The sequence below is a fragment of the Bombina bombina genome, chromosome 5, assembly GCF_027579735.1.
Source record: "Bombina bombina isolate aBomBom1 chromosome 5, aBomBom1.pri, whole genome shotgun sequence".
In the NCBI taxonomy this organism is placed as follows: Eukaryota; Metazoa; Chordata; class Amphibia; order Anura; family Bombinatoridae; genus Bombina; species Bombina bombina.
In genome coordinates, this window is record NC_069503.1 from 1,016,624,012 (window position 1) to 1,016,636,253 (window position 12,242).

At 34.3% G+C, this 12,242-nt stretch overlaps 1 protein-coding gene across 2 annotated transcripts in view; it reads left to right on the forward strand.

The window, feature by feature from the left end:
- Positions 1-5,344: 5,344 nt before the first annotated feature.
- Positions 5,345-12,242, forward strand: part of RIMS2 (regulating synaptic membrane exocytosis 2) — a 1,281,054-nt gene continuing 1,274,156 nt past the window's right edge. For both annotated transcript variants that reach the window (XM_053715268.1, XM_053715269.1), the window contains exon 1: positions 5,345-5,514. In XM_053715268.1, coding sequence (XP_053571243.1) covers positions 5,345-5,514 — 170 coding nt within the window. The remainder of the gene's footprint in view (positions 5,515-12,242) is intronic.

Sequence of the window (12,242 nt, forward strand, 5' to 3'; positions counted from 1 at the left end):
GTTAGTAGTAGTAAAGTGCAAACAAACTCTCTGGGAAAAGGAAAATATTAGCTACAGTACCTTGGGTGTTATTTGAACCTGTAAACTACAACATAGCAGTGAGGTTCTCTATCTGCTATCTGGAAGCACAATAAAACCTTTAGCAGTATTACATATACTAATGAGATGACACACAGAAGTTAGTCTGGCAACACAAATGTATTTGGAAGCAAACTATGTGCAAATAATCGTTGCTGCACATTTTTAGGCTATAAACATGCCCATAATAAGTAGTGAATCTCTGTGTAAGTTTATTTCAGAATAAGCTCTGATATGTTACAATTAACATGAGGGGTGCTTGAGTTTGAGAAGTTGCGTACAGCAGAAAAACAAATCTCTGCTTCTCTGGATAAGTCTCAATATACAACATATCCTCAACAAAATGTTTATTGTCCACTTAAAGGGACAGTACACAATAGAATTGGTATTGTTTTAAAAGATAGATAATCCCTTTATTACCCATTCCCCAGTTTTGCATAACCAACACAGTTATAATAATACATGTTTTACCTCTGTGATTACCTTGCATCTAAGCATCTTCTGAAAGCCCCCTGATCACATGAATTTTTATTTATTATCTATTGACTTGCATTTAGTACTGTGTTGTGCTAACTCTTAAATAACTCCTCGGGCGTGAACACAATGTTATCTATATGGCCCGCATGAACTAGCAGTCTCCTGTTGTGAAAAGCAAATTAAAAACATGTGATAAGAGGCTGTCTGTAGTGGCTTAGAAACAGGCAGAAAGTTAGAGGTTTAAATGTTATAAAATATATTTATATAACAATGTTGGTTGTGCAAAGCTGGGGAATGGGTAGTAAAGCCGTTATATATCTTTTTAAACAATAACAATTTTAGTGTAGACTGTCCCTTTACATTTTTTTATTATAGAATTTCAGTATTCACAGTTTCAAATGGAGAGGTTTTCAATGGTGTAAAAATAAATGTTCCAGGTTCTCTCTCTGTCAGGAAATCCCTGTTTAAGGGCTATACAAGCAAACAAGGTGTAATTGTTTTTACTTTACGTATATTGGCCAGGTCAAGACATACAAACAACTTTACACCTCAATTACACAATATTGTCACAAATTCAATACGGACTTCAGACAAATTTGATATACATTTTTCTGACTGTCATAAATGCTAAATTTAATACAAATTCCAAACTGTTATAACTCCCAAAATCAAAATAAAGTTACATAAATCTAGAAATGAAATTTGTAACTATTCACAAGACTGCAGTTGCACTCAAATATTGCAACTTTGAAATCCATTCCTTGATTTTTCATCAAATAATCTTCATATGGTCAAGTTGTAAGTGTACATTTTCACATCTAAATATATAAAAAAGTAAAGAATTAATTATTTTACATTTTCATGATATTCAGTAATTCTTTTCAGTCTGACTCAAGACTAGATTACGAGTGAAAAAGGGTGTGTGTACAAGCGCTTAGGTAATCCCCAAGCTGTATCCAAACAGAGATCCTAACCAACCTCCAAAAAATATGCACAAGTAGTAAGAAGTGAATACAGCGCCAACAAGAGGCCAAGGGATAAATATACTCACAGAGAGATAAAAGAAGATTATTTAATGAACCATGTTAAAAAGCATCAGTAATAAAAGACTATATATAAAAAATGTAAAAAGCACATACAGTATAAATAAAATTACAAATACAGGAATATCTTACAGAAGCGGCTCAAAGGGCCAAAGCTGATAATTATAATAAAAACAGAGGTAATAACAGGTGATCAGTGTGAGTGGTACACCAGAATAAGAGTGTATACTAATAAAACAGAATTAGCCTAAGTACAACTGTAGCAAGTGCATCATGCAAAAAACTAATAAACAATAATACAAACAATAGTGTTCAAAATTAGTGTTACAAAAATAGTGTTCCAAAAAATAGAAAAATGCACTGCAGTGCAAAAAAAGGGGGGTAGCAAAATAATTGTATAGATACAATCAAATAGTGAGTGAGTGCAAATGGATATAAAAATGCTAGCTACTTAATCCAGTGAGGTTAAGATATAATTAAATAAAATACACAATATGCAATAACATAAAAAATAAAATACACAATATGCAATAACATAAAAAATATAAAAAAATATAAAATATAATCCAAAAAAGTGTTCAAAAAGTTGATCAACAAATGTTAGTGAGGAACAAAAATAAGTCAATCAAAACTAAAAAATGGAAAAAATGGGTGATGAAAAGCAAGGTGAAAGTGAGGAAATTGATTCCTTCCAATGTTAGTTACTTTAACAGATCCAAATTCCTGAGTGTGGTTGCTGAAGTAGCTGATTGGATCCTCAAAAAAGGGCCTTTCTCAAGACTAACCTAGTCTTGAGAAAGGCCCTTTTTTGAGGGCAGAAACGCGTTGACATATTGGTAAGCATTACTTTAATCTTTACTTCATTCTCATATTGGATACACTATGTTGTGAATTTCTTTTTTTACAGGGACACTTTTTAGGATACCATAGGAGCAGCTGACAGGTGCTAGGATCCAATCAGCTACTTCAGCAACCACACTCAGGAATTTGGATCTGTTAAAGTAACTAACATTGGAAGGAATCAATTTCCTCACTTTCACCTTGCTTTTCATCACCCATTTTTTCCATTTTTTAGTTTTGATTGACTTATTTTTGTTATTGCATATTGTGTATTTTATTTAATTATATCTTAACCTCACTGGATTAAGTAGCTAGCATTTTTATATCCATTTGCACTCACTCACTATTTGATTGTATCTATACAATTATTTTGCTACCCCCCTTTTTTTACACTGCAGTGCATTTTTCTATTTTTTGGAACACTATTTTTGTAACACTAATTTTGAACACTATTGTTTGTATTATTGTTTATTAGTTTTTTGCATGATGCACTTGCTACAGTTGTACTTAGGCTAATTCTGTTTTATTAGTATACACTCTTATTCTGGTGTACCACTCACACTGATCACCTGTTATTACCTCTGTTTTTATTATAATTATCAGCTTTGGCCCTTTGAGCCGCTTCTGTAAGATATTCCTGTATTTGTAATTTTATTTATATGTGCTTTTTACATTTTTTATATATAGTCTTTTATTACTGATGCTTTTTAACATGGTTCATTAAATAATCTTCTTTTATCTCTCTGTGAGTATATTTATCCCTTGGCCTCTTGTTGGCGCTGTATTCACTTCTTACTACTAGATTACGAGTGGCAAGCTAACTGTTGCGCGCGCGCGCAAGCGAAAAGGGGTTTATCGCAGCTGTTTGTGCACATTGGAAACAGCGTACGTATTTCAGGTTTAAAGTAAACGCAGTCGCTTCAGTGGAATTGAATTTAACGCCTATCTGGATAGTGTGACTTCAAAACGCTGGTTAACTGCTACAATCAACTAAAAAGTTGAACAAAACACATCAAAATATTTAAAAGTACAGTTCCACTCATATTAGCACTATCTAATACAAATTATTATAAAAAATGCAACAAAAAAGTCATAGGGGCTCAAAGATGTGAGGTATCAGGTGTTACAAAAAAATGTGTGTACATTTGTATTTATATGTGTATGCATGTATTTACAGACATATATACACATATAAACACATAAAAGCATATGTATACATATATAGACATATATAAATGCATTGGAGCCCTTTGCAGTCAAGTAGCTGAAAACATGAAAAAACATATTTATGCAATATTCATATTTAATAAAGTGTTTAAATATGTATTACTGTAAATAATTCACATTCCAATGTTCTAAGTATTTTTAAATAGGTATTCCTATATATATCTATCTATATATATATATATATATATATATATATATATATATATATATATATATATATATATATATATATATATATATATATATATATATCTGTATCTATTGGGTGGGACCGCTCTTGCAAAACCTGGGAAATTTTAGGTACAGGTTTGCAAGAACTGGTGAGAACTACTCTAATATATTACTTGAGACACCCCAACCCTCTGGAACCCCTCTAAAGAAGCACCTATTGTGGAGGGACAACTAACCATGAGTAACTGCCACACGTAATTAACCCCACACCTTTGTCCCCCATGGCGATTAACTCTGGCTCACAATCCTGCTAACCCCAAGAACTTTGGAGTTTTAGGTCCCAGGGTAAAAAAGTGGATAAATTGATTCAATCAAGAATAAAAACTACAGACCAATTGCAATATGTTTAATAAAATTGAAATAAAACATTTTTGTCATGAAAGGGCAGCAACTAAACATCAAAATACTTTTGCATGAAATGGTTTGCTGACTGAATCTAGCAGGAAACACACGATTGTGCCAACTGAAATCTCAAATGATCACTTTCTGAATACAAATCCAACAGCTTCAAAAAAGTTTTATTCGGGACAAAAACATCTAAAAATAAGTACAACAATTTAAAATACCAACTTAAATGCAACAAAGGAAATGACTTTAATGTCCCTTTAAAGTAAGCATACACCTTTGGGTCAGAGGACCTATATGCTGGGTTGTGTTGGTGGAGTGTAGCTGGGGGTTAATTGTAAATGTGGGTGGTAACCATTGAAATAGTTAACTGCTATCAAGGGTTCATTGGCACTACGTGGAATGTTTTAAGAAATATATCACAACTTATACAAAACAACATGATCACATGATGCTAATTAATTAAACATGGTATTCTATAACTCTAGTTTATATGACCCATATAGTAATATGTAATTAAGTTTTACAAGTCCCTTCCTCGTGCTTACAGTAGGGGTCATTTATATCTAACAGGAGCCATCTGGTCATCAGCTACTCACTCAGCCCTCCTGTTCCTTTAGTCTCCGGAAGAGAATATATATTTATTCCCCCCACCACCTAGCTGGGACACGCGCAGGCGCAGCTCGGCCACTAACAGCCAGCAGCACTGCCTCCTCCCCCATCCATCTCCAGCTGCTGCTGCTGTCGCCGTGCACCCATCTCCAGCCCCCTCATCTCACGAACAGGGACACCTTGCACCGTCTGTGGGGCGCAGGGGGGAGGGGGGAAATCCACGGGGGGCATTGAGTGACACAAATCTGGAATGTCCCTTCAAGATCCTCAAGCCCATTGGATAGACTTTGCATTGATCTTTTCTTATTTATATCATTATTATGACTGTGATCATCCTTGCAGCCTGTTTTATTTAGCCCAGTTCACACCCTGCCTTTAACACCCTGTGATCTGGCGGCTCACTGCAAGTCATTGTGATTGATGCTCTATGTATTGCTCCCAAGCTGCTTGACATCCAGTATTTCATATCGGTGTGTTGCTCATCCACCAACATGTCTGCTCCTCTCGGGCCCAGGGGCGGCCCTTTGCCTCCTGCACAGCCACAGGCTCTTCTGTCCGAGATGCCGGACCTAAGCCACCTAACCGATGAGGAAAGGCAAATTATACTGGCTGTCATGGACAGGCAGAAGAAAGAAGAGGAAAAGGAACAGTCAGTGCTCAAGTAAGCAATTCACTATTGTAACCTGGGGAAGCAATGCGTGCCAGGCTCCTCCTGCACTGATGCCTTGCATGTTCCTTATTATGTCTGCATCTGTCCACCCTCACCTAGGTAGCAAGCCCTAGCTGATATGCAGTATACACTGGCTTCATTCTCATCCTGAAATATAGCCAAGTGCTTTTACCGAATGGTTAAGAAAGTTTCATTCAAGCCTTGGCTGACAGATATGGATGTGTTGGATCCCTCCCTGGCAGCCAAGAGGTTAAAAGCATTTGGCATTAAAGACTTATTGATCTATGTGGTGGCAATACACTAATAATACATTAGATTGCCAATAGCATTAGCCTATCATCTCTGTATATTTTACCCCCATATTCTGTATAAATACATCTATCTATATACAGTATATCTATCTATCATCTATCTATCTATCTATATCTATATATACACATATATATGTATCATTCATCTATCTATCTATCATCTATCAACACACACATAGATAGATATGAATGATATATTTAATGTGTCTTTGTATATACTGTTTTGAATGCATAGACTGCTAAAGTGTAAGAATGGGAGGTGATTGTAATGACATATTATCTATTAGTGCTGTTACAGCTTTACGTGTTTGCAGACGTCATTTTATGCACTACTTCCTTTATGCAACAAGAAGACTTTAGACTTACACCACACTAAACCTTTTTCTGTGAATGGCTCCAACATGCAATCCAATATGGCTGCATACAGGTGCCAAAGAGGCAAAACCCTTTTCCTCCAGCTATATTATGTGGATGTGCTAAGCATTTGATGCACTATTTGGATAATGTTTCATCATTATTCCCCATCCTGCTGGGGTCTGATTTTGGTAGACATAAGGTGGGTTTATACAGCTGCCATCAAGTCAAACTACCCTATGTTGGCTGAATAACTGTGCCTGGTTACAGCTGTGAAGAATTGAGGAAATGGAATATATAGAGATGTGCTGTGCCCTTAGTTCTCCCTCACTGGCTGAGCTGCAAGGGAAGTTCAGCATCTAGGAGCTGTCCCCTAACAGGGCCGCTGTCTGATGCTGTCCATGGTGCTGATTTACACTCCGAGGGAAATAACTCATACAGTAGCACACTATCCACAGCATCCACTAAGAAATCTAACTATGCACTGAATCGGCTTTTCAAATCCACATTATCATAGTGAGGGGATTCACTAATATTTAGAGAACTTTCGCCAACATAAATCAACCAACCCCATAGTATAACAGCAATTGGCGAGGATTGTCCCCTGGAGATTTCTTTGGATTATTTGTGAATATAGGTAAATTAATAATTTAGGATTGTACAATTATATTCAGCATATTTCGTTGGTGTATGTTTACAGCTGAGCTGAGTTTGAATACATTGCAATAGTACTGAAAAATACAAGTTTCACAGCTGTGCAAACATATTGAGAAAAAACATTTAAGGGCACTAAAAGAGTACACAGTTGTATACTCAGATTTAGAAGTTCAATTTCTTACTATTATTTGTTCATCACCCTGCTTGATAACTGTCATATATTAATATGCAGTTCATTTATTTGTAAATAAACAATTTGTTTGTAAACTGTAATACACAACAAATTAGTAGCTTGGAATGCATAGTGTATTTTAAATTCTCACCACTGCAGTCAAAAAAATTGATTTCCAGTCTCAATATGTTGCTCTTCTCTCATATTTTAAAGGGAGATGAAACCCAAAATTTTTCTTTCATGATTCAGAAAGAGCATACAATTTTAAAGAACTTTCTGATTTACTTATGATCTATTTTGCTTCATTCTCTAGGTATCTTTTGTTGAAAAGCATATATAGATAGGCTCAGGACCTTGGAGCTAGTTACTGATTGGTGGCTGAACTTGTATGCCCATTTTCATTGGCTTACAAATGTTTTCAGCTAACTTCTGGGAGTGCATTGCTGCTTCTTCAATAAAAGATACCAAGAGAATGAATCAAAATTGATAACAGAAGTAAACTGGAACGTTGTTTAAAAATGTATAATCTATCTGAATCATGAAAGAAAAAAATTGACTTTAATGTCCCTTTAAATAAAAACCTGTAGTAGTATTCTCTGTCAGGCTAAGGATGGTGTCTATAAACTCAGCAGACTTTGTTAATGAGGCAGATGTCAATGTGCCAACAGTTGTAGATTTGACAGCTGATTTTGCTGGTACCATTTGCAATAGTTGCAAGACTAAGGCCCAGTACGTGACCCAGGAGTCTGCAGTTACTACAATGTTTCCTTTGATGGAACAGGTTGTTGCTTAGGTTAGCATATATTATGTAAATATTTCATTACCTTCATCCAACATGCTACATGGCATTAGAATATACAAATCAGATAATGGCATAAATGAGTTGTGTTTCTTTGATATTGTAATTCTTTTATTACTTTTTGTGTCATCAAAAATCAATGGAGCTGTGTCTCTTAAGATTCTAACTAGTTCCTCTGTCTATAATTAATTACAATCCTCTATCTACATACAGTATATACACTTATCAACTACTTTCTTCAAAAACGTTAGCTTGGCTAAATTCTCATTATTCTGCATGGCTTCTAAATATCAGTTTAAATGTGTCAACCCTGCTCCCTCCTTTAACCTGTTGGATATACAGGAAAGCAACAGAGAAATGCTTTAGAAAGTGGTGCAGTACTATCTGACGGCCAAGGCTTTAAATTATGTTCCTGGGCAATGCTTATCATTATTCTGCCACATATAATAAATAGTATGAAAGACTGCAACAGTTATATTCAGTGCTATGTCACTTTTACTTGAGTTTGCTAAACCAGCTGACTCACGCCTTGACTTAGATTATTTGCTGCTGCATTTGCTTAATCTTTAGCTGAGCAACCACAGCAGGTTGTTTTGAAGCAGAAAATGATTTGGTGCTGCCTGGGAAATGGTTTAGGGTTTGATTAAGATTATATGAAGATATTTTCAGTTTTATTTTCACTGCAAAAGGGATTTCTTTATTTTTACTACTGTAAGAATGCTAGAGGGTTTGAATTTAAAGGGACATACAGGTTCAAAAAGAAAGTGCTGTAATATGTTAGAACATTGTATTATTGCACTATTGTTTGCATATAGCTATGTGTTTAACACCTGCAATGGATAACCACATATGATACCAATGACAAGAGACAAATGTGTATATCCAACAGTCACCAATTATCTCCCAGTAATGCATTGCTGCTGCTGGGATTTGTGTGTATGCCTTTCAACAAAAGATACCAAGAAAACAAATAAATTTAATATTAGAAGTGAATGTAAAAGTGTCTTAACATTACGTTCTCTATCTGAATGTTTCATTTTTACATTTATTTCTCTTTAAGAAAATACTAAAATCTTCAGAATACCATTGAGGATTATAACTAACCAGGTCATAATTCCTGTAAACTTTGAATAAATAATCAACTGCTTAAAGGGACATGAAACCCAATATTTTTATTTCATGATTCAGATATAACATTTAGTTTTAAACAACTTTCTAATTTACTTCTATTATCAAATGTTCTTCATTTTCTTGGTATTTGTTGAAAAGAAGGTCCATAAGCTCAGGAGCGTGCACAAATCATTCTGGAGCACTGCATGGCAGCAGTTTTGCAAGAATTGTATTCATATGCAAAAGCAATAGATGGCAACACTATGTTCCGCATCTAGTGCTCCAGACACCTACCTATGTATATCTTAAACAAAGAATACAGTGTGAACGAAGCAAATTTGATAAAATAAGTAGATGAGAAACTTTTTTTAAAATTGTATGTTCTGTCTGAATCACAAAATAATTGTTTTGGGATTCAGAACCCTTTAACATGTGGTATCAAGTGTGTTAGCAGACATGATGTAATAATGTACAAGTTTGTAGCTACAACAGCTAACACAGGACCTATTTAACGGGCACACCAGCCAGCTGTTTTCACTGACAACCCAGCTAAAATTTAAGTCAATATTAAGCTAAAATTAAGATTAGTTTTTTAATGTTTTCTGGCTAAACTTATTATTAAATATTATTATTATTATTATTATATTATTAAAATAGTATTGCAAAGAAATATAAGGTATATATACAATTAAAGGGACAATGAACCCAAATGTTTTCTTTTGTGATTCAGATAGAGCATGCAATTTTAACCAACTTTCTAATTTACTCCTATTATCAAATTTTCTTCATTCTCTTGGTATCTTTATTTGAAATGCAAGAATGTAAGTTTAGATGCCGGCCCATTTTTGGGGAACACACTTGGTTGTTCTTGCTGATTGGTGGATAAATTCACCCACCAATAAACAAGTGCTTTCCATGGTTATGAAACAAAAAAATAGCTTAGATGCCTTCTTTTTCAAATAAAGAAAACAAGAGAACGAGGAAAAAATGATAATAGGAGTAAATTAGAAAGTTGCTTAAAATTGCATGCTCTATCTGAATCATGAAATAAAAAATTTGGGTTCAGTGTCCCTTTAAGGAACATACACATCTGGCGTTAATTACCACCTAACTTGCCTTCTACAGATTATGTCACTGTGGTAATTATGACAAAAGACTTTGTTTTGACCTTAGTATAAGCATTTGCCCCTTTTTTCTTTAGGAAAATAAATATTTATCATTGTATAAACTAAAATAGGCAATTGTGTTCTGTCAGTGTCCTTGAAGGGACATAAAGGTTAACTTTATATTCCTTTAATAGACCACAGGTTATCCTATATGAGTGTAGGTGCTTTATCAGAATGCTTGAGTTACTAACATCATTTGTTCTCAGTGATATCCTCCAATCATAATTACTTTATGGCAATAAAACATCTACCTCATTACACCATTTCCTATTTATTTAATGAATTCTCTGGCACTGGATGAACTGATTGTTGTTACACAGGTGTCATTATTATTGAGGGAGTATCCTACCTAGAGTATTTCTTATTTTTAAATGCCAGTATATGATTATTGCCAAAAAGAAAAATGGTCTATAGTAGGCATCTTTTTGTTTTAGGTATTTGTGCCTTTATTTTTCTTCTGTAGTTCATGCTCTCTTTTGCTATATTTTGTGTGCAAAAGAAAATATTGTTTTCTTCATGTACCTAAAATGATAGATTAATTAATTAATTAATTAGGTAATTAATGAATTACTTCTAGCCCAGCACAGTGTTCTTTTTGTTTGTTTGTTTATTTCTTTGTTTCGCAAATTGTTTAATTCATTTTTAAAGATGCCTGAATTTCAGGTTAATGCCACCCCCCCCCCCCTGCATATAGGCTTCTTCAGTCTCCCCCTTGGCATCAAATAGATGGGATACCAGGTCTGGTTGTATGGTTCCATTCTTCACATATAAATAAACAGGGCCATATTTGGTAAGAAATCTTATTATGCTGCTTATTGCCAAAGAGGAGACTGCAGAATATATATGTGAAGGTATAATTTCCATGTATTTTTACATGAAGCTTTTTAAATGCTATTATTAATTTTTGTAAATAACCAAAAAGGAACAGCAAACAATTCCTAAATTATATAGTTAATAATGTGTCAATTAACCTGACATTTTCAGTTGTGTTGCTGTTTTAATGGCACTGCATACTGCAAATATAAAGACAGTGGTTACATTAGTCAGGCCACATACAGAACGTTTTGTTTAGTTTTATTCTTTACCAAGCCTTGCCTAATTCTGGGAGTCAGGGAGCTATGGTTTCTAAAATACAAGTTCTGGTTAATAATATTATGGAATGTTTGACAAAAATCCTGATAGCAAAACACTCTTAGACACTTAAAATTGTATTCCTATGTACTTGAAATCTGGTGGATCCTAAGTAAAAATAAATAAAATATAGAGTTAACTATGGTTGTAATTGTAATAATGAACACAAATATAATCTCACATAATTTTAAAAGAGCTATTCAAAGCTTAAATTAAGTTTTACACCTTTGTACAACTTAAAAAAATAAAATATAACAAATGATAAAGTCACTTGGGTCCAATGTCCAGTAGCACTTAAAAAAAAGAATCAGTATTGTAAGATAGTTACATGGAAGGAAATTAATTGAATCTCCGTATACACGCTCTGCTCAATAACTATTGCTCCTTGCACAAACCTCTCCTAGGGCAAGATTACAAGTCGCAAGTTGCGATTTTTTCACACGCGATATGGCCATTTTGCAATAAATTTCCATTGCGCAGGTATTACAAGTCTTGAAAACTCAAGATTGCGTATGCGCATTCGCCTTTTACGGAACAATTCTTTCCGCGCTCCAAGAACTTTAGTTAAAGGGACATTATACACTAGATTTTTCTTTGCATAAATGTTTTGTAGATGATCCATTTATATAGCCTATACAGCTTTTTTAAAAAAAACCAAAAAAAAAAAAACCCATATAGATTTGCTTATTTTCAAATAGCATTGAGCTGATTTTAAGACTCCTAACCAAGCCCCAAAGTTTTAGGAGAATACTGATGTATACTTACTCCAGCTTGCTCCTGTTTGTTTAAAGGGTCTTTTCATATGCAGAGAGAGGAAGGGGCAGGGAGTGTCTGTTTTTTTGCTATAGAATTTGCAGTGGGTGTTCCTGTTAACCTTTTCAACAGTGCTAAACTTTGAGCTTCTAAGTTAGTTTTTAAACGGTTTTATACTGGATTTTTAGATCAGTATCTGTGCATATTATTCTTTATAGTAGTGTCTATTACATGCAGGTAAATAAAAATTGGTGTATACTGTGCCT